The 15,454-nt window shown below is 38.1% G+C and overlaps 1 protein-coding gene across 1 annotated transcript in view; it reads left to right on the top strand.

Moving 5' to 3' along the window:
* The window catches only part of CCSER1 (coiled-coil serine-rich protein 1), a 670,454-nt gene that overhangs the window by 268,921 nt on the left and 386,079 nt on the right, over positions 1 to 15,454 (top strand). Inside the window, exon 7 of the mRNA XM_009329761.1 lies at positions 8,255 to 8,332. Coding sequence (XP_009328036.1) covers positions 8,255 to 8,332 — 78 coding nt within the window. The remainder of the gene's footprint in view (positions 1 to 8,254; positions 8,333 to 15,454) is intronic.

Raw genomic sequence — 15,454 nt, 5'->3', positions numbered from 1 at the left:
TGCCCAGGGAGGTGGTTGAGTCACCATCCCTGGAAGTATTTAAAAGATGTGTAGATGAGGCACTTAGGGACACGGTTTAGTGGGCATGGCGGTGTTGGGTCGACAGTTGGACTCGATGATCTTAGAGGTCTCTTCCAACCTTAATGATTCTATGATTCTATGATGCTTAACAGGTAAAATAAAGGTAGAAAACAACCGGATGATTGAGCAGCAAATTATTAATGAAAATCGGGCTGGCTTCATTATGTTCAGATTTAAAAAATAAGTTTATTAATGTTATGAAACATTGTCCTCATTCAGATGAAAACAGTATGTGGCAGGGAAACCGTAGGCAGAAAACTGACCATGATGTTGCAGGAGATATCACCTATATCCCTATGTAGTTATGGGCAAAGGGATGTACTGAACAGTAAAGCATGTGTAGTTTTTTGGACATGAGTTTAGTGTATGAGAAAATGTGCACCTTAAAAATATTAATAGCAAGTGCAAATAGATTTTTGTCTTGAAAGAATCGTGTCTTTCTCTTATAAACTAAAAAAGACATTACATAGGCTGTAAGGAGATCATGAACATCTTTCAAGCTTCATGGAGAACAGCTAATTGTATGAGTATATGAGCATAGGAACTGTTTTGCTGAAATTGGCACTTAAATCCATGTCTGGCTTCAACAGTGGCCATCTGTGGATACTTCAGAGGAACTTACAACAACCTGTTTTCAGGAGCATCTTTTTCCTAACTCATCAAGACAGTTATTTCCACATATCCAGAAGCATATAAATATATATCCTGTGTATGTTTTTATCCTCTTTAATATAATTGTAGGTGCATCTATTGTTTGTATTAATATCTGATCCTTTTTGGCTCCAGCTTATATCTTGGTCCCAGTCTGTTATGATACGTGATGATGCAGAACATGCATAAATGTGAAAGGGAGGGAGAGGAGGCGATTCTGTTATGATTTGATCCTTCTCGGTTTAATTAATTGATTACTTATTTTCTAAGTGTTTTATTTGGAAGGGCAGAAAAACGATGGATCTGTATGCAGGGAAGATGTAGGCGTTTGAGAGAGCCCAGAGACACTTTGCTGATAGACTCTTCTTTGCGTGGATGTGGATGTTTTCTTCCAGATTCAGGCTATAGCTGTAGTATGGAGCATCAGTGTAGTTACTCTTAGTGCTGTGATGCAGGCTTTGGACAAAGAAAATGTCTTTGTGACTGAAGTGAAAAAAAAAACATTGCTGAACCTACTGTATGAGACAACCGTCATATTTGCTACAAAACTGAACGCAGTTCAGTTCAATATTTGAACCTGAAAGATCTCCTGCAAGGAAAGAAAAGCAATTGAAATAGGCAGCCTGCAGATTAAAATCCCAGGAGAGTACTTGGTTCTCTCAATTGACTGCTGAAAGAGCAGAAAAAGCTGATGTTGTATGATATTATTAGGGAAGAATATACAAAAACAAAATGTTAAGGCTGGATAGTGTAGTCAATGAAGTATGAAAGAAACAATAGAAACTGAAGAGGGAGTAGAGTTTTGCTCAAGGAAATCAGTTCTCCACTATGTTGTCAACAAAGTGTTTGCATCTGTGAAAGCAACCCCCTGGTTTTCATTAGGATAAAAATATGACTGGAGTTGCGTTTAATGTAATGTGTCATAGTAGCAGTCCCAACTCACACACTGACAGTCATTGATGATCCTGCGGTACTCCTCACAAAGAGATGTTAACCCCAAAGTCATTGTCCAAATTACGTTCGAAATTACATTCTGCTTGCAGATAGAAGTGAAGGGGGTTTTTAGAGATCAACTTGAGTCAAATTTGCTGTTTGGGAAGGTAAAAGTAGTTTTCTCCTACATATTAATGGACCTTTCATCTAACCTCTGTGTGCCAGGGAGTTATCTGACCAAGGAAACTTGTGTCTCTGTTTATGACGAGTCTTGTGAAGGGAAGTGGGGACTAAAGACAAGCTGGAAGGATGAGCAATGAAAAGTCAAGGTGAAAATAAATTTATATCCTTATAAAAACAGACTGGTTTTTTCCCTCTGTATGTACTCAATTGTAAACCAGCAATCTCCAATTCTTGAGCCTCTGTTTAGAGGCTTAGTTCAGCTTTCTACTTTGTTTACAAATTTAAAAACATGTTTATTAAGGTGGTGTCCTTGTGCCAGTTACCATACGGTTTATATGTGAGGTATTTTCATATTGCCATTTTTAGAAACTAAAAAGCAGATAATAGTAGTAATTTGTGCCTAGTACTTTGGTATCCTTACACTTCTGCATTGTGAAAGTATAATCTGAGTGCAAACTATTTCAAACACTGTAGCCCTGCAACAGACTATGGACTGGTTATATAGCTTTATGTTGCTTGCTGGTTATGGGCTTTGTAATTAATTTAGCCTAATTAAAAGGCTAAAAGAGCATCTTTCCAGCTATTTTTCAAAGTAGAAACAAATAGCAGTCAACAAAATATCCTTCATCCTGATCCCTACTTGCTGAAAAAAATTATTGTGCAAAATACTACATTTAATGCGTTTGCTCAGAGTTCCTGAGAACTCAGGGCCTTTTAAAATAAACAGTACTAGACATACAAACGCTGGTAAGTGACAGATCAGTGCCTTATCTTAAATGAGGAGAAATTTCCCACTGGCATTTCACAGCTCAGGTGATTAGCTTTGCTTAGATTGTAAGAGGAATCAAGGCTAATCTGTGCGCCTGTATACTAAGTGCTGGTTGAGAATCAGTAGATAATTCAACCACTAAAAACTTATTTGGCTATCCACACCTCACGTACGAGCATAAAAAGAGGTAGCAAGAAGTGGTAGCAGCTGTAATTTATGGTTCTCCACTGCGATGGGAGCTACGATAACTCAGGTCAGATGCAAGACCCGTGCAGCCTTCTAAGCTACAGCAGCAGCAAGCTCTAGGCAATGTCTCAAATAACTGAAAGCAATAATCAAATGTCTCAGCTGATAATTGCATGTATTAGTAATTAGTAAGAATAATTAACTATACCTACCAATAAAAGACACACGAAATAGGTTTCTAAATAACCACCTGGATTGTATTCAAAGGTGTTAGAAAATAGGCCTAAACACATTTTTAAGGAGGCACTTGCATTCTTAGTGAGTGAGACTGGAGATGTTGGGGAAAATTAGTCAGACGTGGTGGGGGGTGGGAGGTGAAAGCTCACTTCATGTGTCTGCTATTTTTTCTTACCAAAACTGATTTTGATTTTGCTGGCCTCAATTGCTTACAGTAATTTTATTTGCAGGAAGTGTATGTATCAACAAAACCTCTTCATGACATTAAATAAAATAGAAACTACAGAAATCCCAGCACTCCAAAAGTGTGTAGGGGAGCATTGCACACTCTGGATGAACAACGGGAGTGCTTGGACTTGTGATTTCCTGATTTCTATCTTTGTTTTTAACAGCCCTTCATAGCTTTGAGCAAAGCACTTCCCCTTCTTTTTCACCATCATTGATAAAACGGGATAACAGTATTTAAGCAGAATATTTCATAAAGATGTTATGCAGACCCATTAATAAATCCATTTGTAGGTTACCTTGATTACCTTCAGTATGTCAAAATGTCACTACTGAGCTTGCTGACTGCACTTATTTTATTTCCTAGTTCTACTCAACTTCTAGATTATAAAATGATACTTAGTGACATAACTTATGATACAACTAAAACTATCACCCTGAAAGTCAGTTCAACACTTATCCGCTACTCCTTAGAAAAAGCTATAAAGTACACAGATTGTCTTTTCTTTTCTTCAGTTATTATAAAGATTTATTTGATCTCTAGCTCTAATATCCACTGAAGGTTTTCTCTGTCAGTATTAACTTCTTAGATCAATAAATTGCGATACTGATCTCCAGAGAAGTCAATGTCTGCCTACTATCATTTCAGTGTTTACCCTTGTTGAAAAGCAGTTGTAGCAAATTAAATTGGCTTCTGTCAGTGGATGATATACAGTGGATGGTCCATATTTTATGGTACAATTAACGAAGGTAGATACATAGGCCTCTTCCTGGAGAAGATCGGATTAAAGACAAGGGTTTGTAGCAAGAAAAATCCCGATTTATGAGGTGAGGCGAATCTGTTTTCATTTAAAGAACAGTTGCTGAAGACTGGAAGATTACTATTGTTTTCAAAGAAGCATGGTTTTAACAATGTGCATTTATATATACTTGATCTTCTGGAAGAACACTGACTACATTCTCTAATTTGCCAATAGACAGTTTATGTCAGTATGCAGGTTTATGAAACATTCTGTTTTGAGGCAGGTATACTGTGCTGGTTTGGCTGGGACAGCGTTCATTTTCTTCATAGAAGCTAGTATGGGGCTATGTTTTGGATTTGTGCTGGAAACAGTGTTGGATCATGCAGGGATGTTTTCGTTACTGCTGAGCAGGGCTTACACAGAGTCAAGGCCTTTTCTGCTTCTCCCCCCCCCCCCCCAGCCAGTAGGCTGGGCGTGCACGAGAAGTTGGGAAGGGACACAGCCGGGACAGCTGACCCCAACTGACCAGAGGGATATTCCATACCATGTGACGTCATGCTCAGCATATAAAGCTGGGGGAAGAAGAAGGAAGGGGGGGGTGTTCGGCGTTTGTTTTCCCAAGTAGCCGTTACACGTGGTGGAGCCCTGCTTTCCTGGAGGTGGCTGAACACCTGCCTGACGCGAGTGGCTGTGTGGTGCTTAGTTGCCGGCTGGGGTTAAACTACGACATATACACAAGTGGAAAAAACAAAACAAAACCAAGCCTCTAACGACTTTAAAACAGCTCCAGAAAGAGCTGCTTTCTCTTTAATCTAGCTAAAATGGTGGGAATCTGTCCTCAAGCAGGATCCCGATCCTGGATCTCCAAACAGGATGCAGAAGTGGGAAAAGTTTGTTCTCTTAGACTTCTTTTCTTCCTTTGCCTTGTTATCAAGAAATTTCCTGATAGTTAATCACATTTTTAACATTACTCTCTGAGGATAAATGATTAGCATGGCCTGGCAGTGACTCCATGGTACCTGTTGGATGCAGTTGCACAATGAGGATGTTGTATATTTAGGCTGATCAACTCTAAAAATTAGAAGAAAATTTGGGCATTGTAATCATGCAACAATTATTGGCAAAATTCTAATAATATCCATTTGCTGGATTTTAACAGCCTGCTCCAAATTAAAAAATGACCTAAAAGCAATGAAAGAAAAGCTCACAGGGTTGTTTTCGACATGGGCAAGACAGTATTTTCTAAACTGTTGTTCTGAGAAATACTTGAATTGCTTGGTATTCAGGTATTTAAAAAATGGAGTTTAGATCATTAAAGCTTTGCAACATTCTGTGCCCTCCAGAACACTCAGAGGTTTCCAGTGACGCAGGGAAAAGGCTCAGTCTACAAAACCCAGCTGTGGTATCACTGTGCATCAAAAATACATTTTAAAATGTTACAGTTGCACAGCAAAGTACTGCAAAATTAGGACATGTCCTAGTTTACCTAATTTTGCCTAATATGTATAATTATGGTACAAATTATGTTTAACATCTACTTCAACTTATAAGATATGATTATAGCCTAATGGTGTAGCATCTTCTAGTTAATTTATAACTAACATCTATCAATTTTAAGCCAGACTTAAAGTGAATGCTGCTTTTATGAGAACAGAATTGATTTAGGAAAGATCAGATAAAAAGTCCTTGTTGGGTGAATTCCTCACAGAGGTACTTTTTTGTGTGTATGGGGAGCTTTAGACTGCAAAGTGTGATTATGACAAATAACCCGTGGGCGGTACATTTAGGTGGGAGGTGTGATGTTTGAAATTGTTAATACGTCCCTTCAGGAGGGCAAGCTGACAACATCTCTCAAAGCAGTGATTAATTTGGAAAGGTTTTTTTTTAATAGCTCGAGAAACAACCCTTTTGGTACTGTCTCACTCAATTCTCCACTATAATAAACTGTGTTAGTGCCACTGGATTTAATTAATTTACACTGGCAGAGAAGTTGCTCTGCATTCCTTAGAGAGGAAAATTGCTAAAGTTGTTGGAGGAGCCACTGAGGGTATGTATACGTGGACAGCTGTAGCCAGACGCAGGCTTTTCTGCCAATGCTCCTATCTGGCCAGACACAAACCATTTGCAGTCCAGAAGCTATATAGTCACGGTGTCTCTACGAATATACCCCACCTCTCAGCAACCTTTCTAGTTCAGGCACGGTGCCACATCAGCGTGGCACCCAGACCTGGGCTGGCTCGTGTCCAGTCATCACAGAAGAGCGGATGTTTTTCTGAGGCCATCGTGTGGATGTGCCTTGACAAGTTTCATCAAAGCAACTTCAGCGTCCTCAGGGCTGTTTGACCTTTCTTAGACTCCAGCTATCACTGAAGAACTTGCGGCTCGTGTAGTGTACAGGTACCAATCTGCTTTGCAGATTTTCATACTAAGGCTGTTTCAACGCTTAAAAGATTGAACTGCCTTCCTGCACGCTTCTAATTGCAAATTAGGGCACTTGATTTGGTTTGGAAAGCAGCTACTGGATTTTTTTTCCCTCTTAGGTTTTTTTCTGTTCTGTGTAAATTAAAAGACAAATTGTCCTCAGCTGAACTGTTGGCTTTTGAGACAGAATGTTCTCACAGAGGAGGTCTCCAGTTTTGTCTGCACTTTGAGTTTAATGTAAAAGAGCTATGTTTCACTTCCTTTTAGTAAATATTATCAGCCCGTTTCCTTGATTATCAAGTGCAGGAGTCCGTGTTAAAATTTGTAATGTTTCTGAATACCAGAGCGATGGATTCAACAAAAATATTGGGTTTCTGACATGTTATAATCTCCCTTATTCCTCAACAACTTCTCTGTGTTCCGTGGATTATAAACTACCTGTCTCTCCTTTCTCTTAGGGAATAATTACCATGGCCCTCTCCTTTCTCCTTTACTTGCATCCCTTTTATTTAGCAAGTAACTGTTGTCTTTTCTTTCACGTATGGTGTAACTGATAGGTATCTGATTAAACTCAGTGATTTTCTCAGTAGGTGTCAACTTTGAAGTCTATGCCCTCTATTTCAGATCTGACATAGGGATTTCGTACCCAAGATTTTGTCTCAGTTTTCATCCTGTACCAGTTGGTTGACTAAAATACGGTATCTCTGCATAAAAATCTTCTGATGAATGAACTGTTGGAACTTCGTGGGTGGAGCGGTATTCTTCACTTGCAGAATTTGGGCTTATCGAAGGGGTCATAATAGATTCATAGCAATATGAAACCAGATATCTGATTAGTTAATTGCATAAGCTCAATTCATTAAATCATTCTGCATTGCAATGCCACAGCGTAAAAAGGAAATGAACTTCTGGCCCATGCAAACTTGTTTTTTTATATTCTCTATTACATCTTTTCTGTTTTATTGGTGGTGGTGGTGGTGGTGGTGGATTTTTTCATTTTAGCACTTAAGGACTTATTCCCAAGAAGTATTATATATTCTAGTTTTCTCCAGAACAGTCTTGGTATTGGTTGTGTATTTTTTTAAATCCAGATTTTATTCTTCTGTTATTATTACCATTCCAAATTATTAAGAGTTTCCACAGTTCTTTTCATATCCGTCACATCTGTAAAAATAATGACCATGCTAACCAACAGGTTACTGAAATATCACCTAAAAAAGAATAGGTTTTTAGGCCAATCTTTCAAGCATTGACTGGCTGGTCCATTGAAGTATACTGACTTATTTTCATTATTAGCTTTGCTGTTCACTGTTTCTTTTCATATATTAGTGCTCGTTTGTAAGATATATCGACTCATGTGAAAGTGATCCTTTTTTAAACTTCAATCCAAATATTTTCCTGCAATATATTGCTTTCCTGTTGATTTTGCCTTTTAACTTTACTGTTGGGCCATCCAAAAAATAATAAAATTAAAAAAAAAAAGTAGTATATCATAACTTGTTCTAGATGAACAAATTTTTGTGTTCTCAGTTATCCTCTTGTATTACTCTTTTGTAGACACAGTATGTTTGCTTATTTGTGCATACGTTTCAGTCTTTGAATGGGGAGTTTATTTAAAATAAAGGAAATGCGAAGTACTTACCCATTGGTGAAATACTTACTTTTACTAATTAAAAGTAAAAACAGTACAGATTGCAGTTGCATTGTCAATCTAATTCTGTTGGATTTTCAGTGTTGTTTTTGAGCTCTTTTTTTTTCCCAAAATGTAAAAAGATGTCCGTAGAACTTGATTGGAAATGCGAACTCCTGTGTGCTTCTCTTTCAGAGTACGGACATGAGTCCAGCTAGTAGCACCACCTCACTCCCTGTTAGCCCTCTTCCTGAGGAGCCGTTATTTTTCAAGGTACAGTTAATTCATTTCATAATAAATATTGTATATGGATTTTAGCTAATCATGTTATCTAACGTACTATTGAAGTGCTATTACTACTGCTTCCTTTTCTTTAAATTACTGTGATACCAGCAGATGTTCTTACGTGTCACAATACCATGCAGTTTTCAAGAAGTACCTAGAATAAAACGTTATCGGTTTTGAGAAGTTTATTCTTCCAGCAGACTAGAGCTATAAACCATTATTTACAAGACTGTGGTTTTTATCTATCTCATCTGCCGGTGATACGTTTTGATATGTGCATTCCTGTATGTGTGTGTATGTCATTTTTCATAAACAGATTTATCTTTTTATTGCATTTCAAGTACATGTTTTAATGAAACAATGATTAGTTACTGCAAAGATACAGGAGACATTAAAGATCTGTCAAAGAACAGTTTGGCGTAAATCCAGTGTAAGCCATAGGCCTGTCATTTTAGTGAATTTTAATAATATGTGATGGGATGATATCCGCAACTTCGAAAGGTTTAAGCTGTGAGGAACAAGTGGCCCTATGTCACTTTTTCACCTGAATTCATGGTATCCAGTGCTGCGACACAGAATGGCCTTAGGCAGAGCCCGACTCTTGGAAGAGGTCTCCTGAGGCCACCCGGGTATTCAGAGCAGTGCTGTGGCTGCAGGCAAAGCGGTTGCCTTGCCAGTTGTTTGCTGAGACAAGGGAGAGGGAACTTGGGTTTTCAGCACCATTGTCTCAAGTGTGTGTCACGCTATGGACAAAGTTACACTCACAGGAACGTCCCTTTTAAAATTTCCCCTTTCCCCGGTAAGTTTCTGCCTACTGTATGAAAACAATTTGTAGCTTGGCTTGTGTTTTCAGTTGCTTTGTGATGATGCTGAATTAAGGGTGAGGAAGTAGAATTCATGAAGTTTGATGATGTAAAGTTTGCGTCTCTCCTGCACTTGCCTCCAGCGCTGGAAATACCAGCCTCCTTCAGACCTGGCCAACCCCATAAAAAAACTTGGTGTTTTTTTTTTTTTTTCCCATATTTTGTATGTCTGTGCAAGAGTTGTACCCTACAGTTCATAACCAGCTAGCTAGCCAGCTGATTCCTGTTACTAGAATGGTTAAGGACTGTGCTTGCTTAGGGGTTTCATCAGTGGAGGTACTGATGGGATATTTGTGGTCAGCTATTCACCGATTCTCGTTCCTCTTTTGGGATTTAATGTTTTCAAGACCCCTAGCTCTTGATCAGATTTGGCTGAAATTGAGCAATGTTGTACCGAGATACTAGAGCACACAAGTCTTTTTTCCTTGGGAAGCCACATTAAATGCACATTGAAGTCTACTCAACATTATAAGACATATTCAGTAGTTATTGTTTCTCCCTGTGCCTGGGAAACCACTAAGATACGTCACATACAAAGAAATGGGCTGCTCAGCTCAGATAAAGGTGTAAGAGGTAAGAAAAGCTAACTTGGAATAGTTACAATAAACTCTCATGCTTTTAAATTCTCAGCTGAAGTAAGGAAACACTGCTCTGTTTGCATCAGGAGCACTCTGACAAATACACTGTAGTGCCTTTATTTTTAAAGGAAATGGTGCTTGTATAGCTCAAAATGGGTTGCAAATGACTTCTTTGAAGTGGCATAGTTGCTCTAATAAAAAAAATGAAGGTATTTCTTCATATTAAAAGTCTCCTTCCTTTATATTTAATAGTAGAAAATGGTACAAGAAACTGAAAAAAAAAAAGGTAAGAAGCATTATTTAATCTTTCATTTTCAGTCAGTTTTCAGAACAGCAAACATTTTCCTTTGGAATTCAAGTAAGATGGAAGCCAGACCAGGAAAAAGTCAAATACGTCTCACAGCCAATGCCCTTAAGTAGAAATAAAAGTAATATAAAATGTAACAGTTTGTTATTTCTCCCTGACTCACTCCAAGAGAGAGATCAATATTGTTCCAGTAGTAATGTGAATGACTGGTTTTACAAGCCATAACCCTCTCCAAATACTGTCGGTCTATAATATTGGCTTTTGATGATGGGATGATACATTTCCCTTAGCAACATGATAATAACCTTTCCCACCTCCTTGCTGTAGAAATGAAGATTGAAAAAGAAATTCCATTCTGTGGTTCTGAAAACACAGTTGTAACGAAGCAGGGCGGTAAAAATGCTGCATCTCTTTGGGATAGCTGAAGATCTCTGAGCTAATGAGCTTTTATATTAGACTGTGAAAGGAAACCAAGCCCCTGTTCTCAATCGTACCTGTTTTTATACCAAGAAAGAGAACTGTCCTTTCTTGGATATTGTCAGTTCCTCTTCAAAAGAAAGTCTGCATTTCTGCATAAAGAAAGAATGCAAATCCTGTCATCATACTCTTATTATATCCAACTTCACCAAAGCAGATGCCTGTCAGTTTTAATCCCACAGGATATGTGCTCTATAAATATGAAAGAGAACCTAAGCTTGTTCAAAAACATTTTAAGATTTTGAATTTAATCTAAGGAAAGTCGGAAGCAAGATTCCCATGGGAGTGCTTGCATGTTGCATCTCAGCTCTGGTAACACTGAACTCCGCTACCATTTTCACAACATATTGCGCATGCTGTGACATGCGACACTGCTGGAAAGATCAAAATCGTGTGAGACCATGCTCAGGAATATTTGGAGGAAAGTCTTTTCCAGTACAGCAAGAGATACTCCACCTGGGTCCATTGTATACCATTATTTTAATGGAATCGTTATGCTTTATTTATGTTAAGACAGTACCTTTAAAAGAGTGTCAGGGATACCTAGCAAAAGGAATAGAAAACAATTGAATAAGAAATAAGCGTGGCCAACTCCAGCGCTATTTAATCCTAAAAGCAACACTGAGAAAATGAAAACATAAATGTACCATTAATGCCATTCAGCAACCTTTGTTCCATAACTGTTGTAAATAGTGAAGTAGCAATGGAATTTGGTTTTGCTTGAGGAAAGAGCAACTTTGCACAGTAGCCAGAAGTACAGCCAATTTTTTGTGTGGCTTCGGGTTTCCTTCTCCCTGTGCAGGCAGCGACACACATGTTCGGAGCAGTCTTCTCTCGCCATGCTCTTTAAAAGCTTAGAAAAAATCCTGTTCAGACACGTATGCAGACAGTGCACTTTTGAAAAGCTTTTCTGAACCAATTTTTGATAAAACACTCATAGGCATTTCTTTTTAGTGAGGATTATTTTTATGTCAAATTCCAGCTTTCAATCCTCTTCTGTTTCCCATGGTTAAAACTATTTTAAAAAGCATGATCTTTTCCTGTATTATGGGAAAAGTTTATTTCTTCTCTCACAAAAGAACGTCTTCTTTGTTGGTGGTTTTGCACTTAAACCTTTCTGTAGAGAGGATCTTCCTTTGAACAAAAGTTTATCCTTCTGTCCCTGTATAATATTTCTTGAAGAATTAGAGCCTTATCTTGGGGAAAAAAGTTATGTCACAGTTGAAAAATTTCAGAATTAAGAATCTGAAATACAACAAAGCAGACTGGTATTTCTCATGCAACCTTAACTCAAATGTTATTCTGCGTTATAATAGCAAATCTGTACCTGGCTCAAATGTGGGTGACTTTCAGTTATGACTACTTAAGTCTATGCTCATAAACTGTAATTAGAAATAATCTTGCCTTTCATTTAGAATATCAGTGAAGGAGGGGCTATTTCTAACAGGTCAACTTACCAAGCAATGTCTCATCCATTTTTTAGAACCCGTTCCTTTCTCCTACTCATTATACTGTGCTTTATTATAACAGTATTTTATTATTTTTTGAATTATTCTAAAATATAGTGATAGGCACTTTTAAGAAGGGATCTATGACAGCCATTTAGTACATAAGATATCTAATATTACCTAATTATACATCATCTGTTACAATGAGCACCAGTCTCGCTGGTTATTAGCCACAACCAAGTTGTAAATAGTAACCATAATAGTAATTATAGCGATGTTTAATTGTATTTCAATTCCATGATTAATCTCAACCATGCTTTACTAATTGGCATTAAACATAAGAGAAAAGTCCTGACATTCTTTCCTTTCTGCTGTGAGGGAGCTGAGAATTTTCCTTCAACATTTATTATCTTACTGTGTTCTGACTTCTGTAATTAATACTCTTGATGCTAATTCCCTGGGTAAGAAATGGAAATGCCAGCACAAGTAGCAAAAGCTAACAGTCCTTAGCAGTGTTACCACTGCTGTAGGTCTAATAACGTATAGATCTATACTAAATTAGGACTATACTAATAGTTCTGCCATTCATCCTGCAGCTCTACAGGCTTCTGTAAACGCAGATCTTTGCAGTCACTAATGGGCGTGACTCTCTGGCAGCTCATGACATTTGTGCATACAACTTCAACAAGAGATAAATTTTCCATCTGGTCAATGATCAGATTAATATTTTTACTGCAGAAGTTTGGAATAATCAATATGACAGTCACAATAATGATCACTGGTTAGCCAAGGCGACTTATCTTTCAGAGTGTGACTTTACATATCTAGGTGAAGAATGAGGTCTTGTCCTAACTTAGTCAGCAACGATGACAACAAATTTGCCTATACTTCAAAAAGCTTCTTATGCTAGTTGACACACAGCCAGCCTATTTACCCTCTCTTCCTTAAATGCACTATTTCCAATATTTTAAGTATTTGCTGGCACTTCTTTGAATAAGACCATTTTAATGTATTGTTTCTTTTTGTTTTCAAAATGGACTGTGATATAATCACATAGACATTATGACCCATGGACAGATACAGGTTAGGGTTCGGTCATCCTCTTTCATGGGTTGGAGGCCTCATTAGCTCTTGTCCCTCTCATTCCACGCTCCACCTGAATTTCTGCTTCCACTGAGCAGCATGTAAGCTCTGAAGCCTCTGTGTTTTTTGTTTGTTACAGAAATATTTTTGGTATTTCTACTGAAGTGAATAGAGTTATAGAAGTATGACTCACTGAACCCCACCTCTCCTAATCTGCCCCCCTAATCTCCAGGTTATTTTAGACCAGTCGCTCATCATTCTTCAGTGGTTTAATCGATTCCTCCCACTCTTTACTTTTATTTCCTGTATCAGTATTCGCTTTCTCTGTGACTCCTTATGTCTTCCTGGTGTAGCACAGACTTTCAAAAGTCAGGTCATACAGCGGCTTTCTGCCTTTGCTGAAAGCCTTAAATTTTGTAATTTCTGAGAAAAGACTTATACATCTGATTTGTTTTGCAGGCTTTATCATCGTAGTGTATGAGATCTGCAAAAGCACTGAATTTATTCTGAAGGTAGGGGTGAGAAGCAGGTATTATAGGTCCTGTTGCGAAGAAGCATCTGTGCATCTATTCACTCTCTCTTCCCATTTCTCAGTAGCTCTGTGCACACTTTTCCTAAAGAACAGGGCTATGCCAGCAAGTCTGTCTGAGTAGAACCACATCACCTGTTTCATCAGTGATATTTGCATCAGCTCATCCAGCAGGGTGTGGATGTGGCTGTGAAATCCTCCTCCTAGGCTTTGACTGATGTGAAATGGAGTGACAAAGAATAACATCATCAAAACGGAGCTTAATGGAAGGAAAAAAAAAATATATACTTGCCCAGTTTTCCCCTGACCTAGTAATCTCTTTCAGGTCTTAGTTTATCCTGGCCTGTAAACTGATTCTGGGAAACAAGTTGTCTCTCTCCTGGCGTGCTCTCTGTGTCTGCCACTGATTCCGACTTCTTGCTCTTGTTGAAAATGCACTATGTTTATGGTCAAATTTGTACACATCTTTATGTACCTTGTATGTATCCATTGAACAAGTTGTCCGGTATGCCATGGAACCAGAAATATCTACCTCTTCCTGCAGGTTTTGAAAGGAGGAGGTACAGAAACAATGGAGCTATTGTATAATCTAAAAATACTGCTGTACAATTTTAGGAATACTGTATGTGAGTTAATCATTCAGGTAATGTTACTGCTTAGCTACTTCGGGTTATTAGACTTCCCTACAGGAAAGTGTTGGATTTAGCTCTCTCAGGGGAAATTGGGTGAGCAAGAAGAAACAAATAGACTAAATAAGCAGTCTCCCAAGGCCGAGTAAAGACCAGGACAAAAGACTGCCTCCAGGGTTGGGTCTCCATCCTTGTTTGGTTAGTGGCACTAATTAACCAATCCAAGTGTAATGAAGTGTTAAAAACTAGGCTGTAGAAGAGAGTGAACATCAAGAACCCCTCAATGGATATTCTTTTCTGAATGACTGGTTTATAGTTAAGGAAGAATTTATCACCCAGACAAAAGTGGTCTTGAGTGCCTGTGGGTAACATATACCTGCCAGGCTTCATGTATGGAGAAGACAGACAAATATTTATACATTCTGAACACAAGATGGTATTTCCTGAGGTTACCATTTCCTTCAGGGCTTGCAGCTCAAAGTTTGGTCTGAGAACAAAATACTTCAAGAGAGGTAGTAGCTGAAGGCCCTAACACCCGAAGTGCGGGATCATTCAAGAAAACTTGTATGGGCTCAGAAGTACAGTTGTCCTGGTACAAAGACATTTTACAAGATTTAGGTTTTTCTTTTCCTTTTTTTTTAGTTTTAATTTTTATTGCAGGGAGTGTAGGTACAACATTTCCTGGTGTCAGTGATACAATTACTGAAAGAATCAGGAGTAAGACTGGGAACTACACCTGTATTGCCTGATTTCTTTCTGCCTCTATGCCTTGATCATAACTGCCTTTCTTTCCCAAATTTTGTGAACATACATTCTCTCTTCTTTTAGTATGTTTTCCTTAATTTATTGAAACTTTCTTCATAGAGTGAGGGTTAGTTCAATATTTCAAAATTGCAAGCCATTGGCTTATGCAAAATTGGTGCTTTTAATACTATAAATTCAGTTATTTTCTCAGCGAGCCATATACAGAAAAAGGATTAATGTCTGTCTTCTAAAATCTCCAAAAGCAACCAGAAACACAGATGATGCTTCAACCAAAGGCATGCAGAAGGGTCATCATTACTTTTTTTCCATTAACAGGGTTTCCAGCATAACTTAAAAATTAACATAATCAGTACTACAAGGGTAAATATTAGGTTCATTCAGGTTCCTTCCCTCAGGCAGACACATGATCACACAATGAATTCTTATACGTA

Source organism: Pygoscelis adeliae, unplaced genomic scaffold (assembly GCF_000699105.1).
Source record: "Pygoscelis adeliae isolate BGI_AS28 unplaced genomic scaffold, ASM69910v1 Scaffold67, whole genome shotgun sequence".
Classification (NCBI taxonomy): Eukaryota; Metazoa; Chordata; class Aves; order Sphenisciformes; family Spheniscidae; genus Pygoscelis; species Pygoscelis adeliae.
Note: the sequence above shows the minus strand (reverse complement) of the source record. Positions and strands in the feature narration are given on the sequence as shown.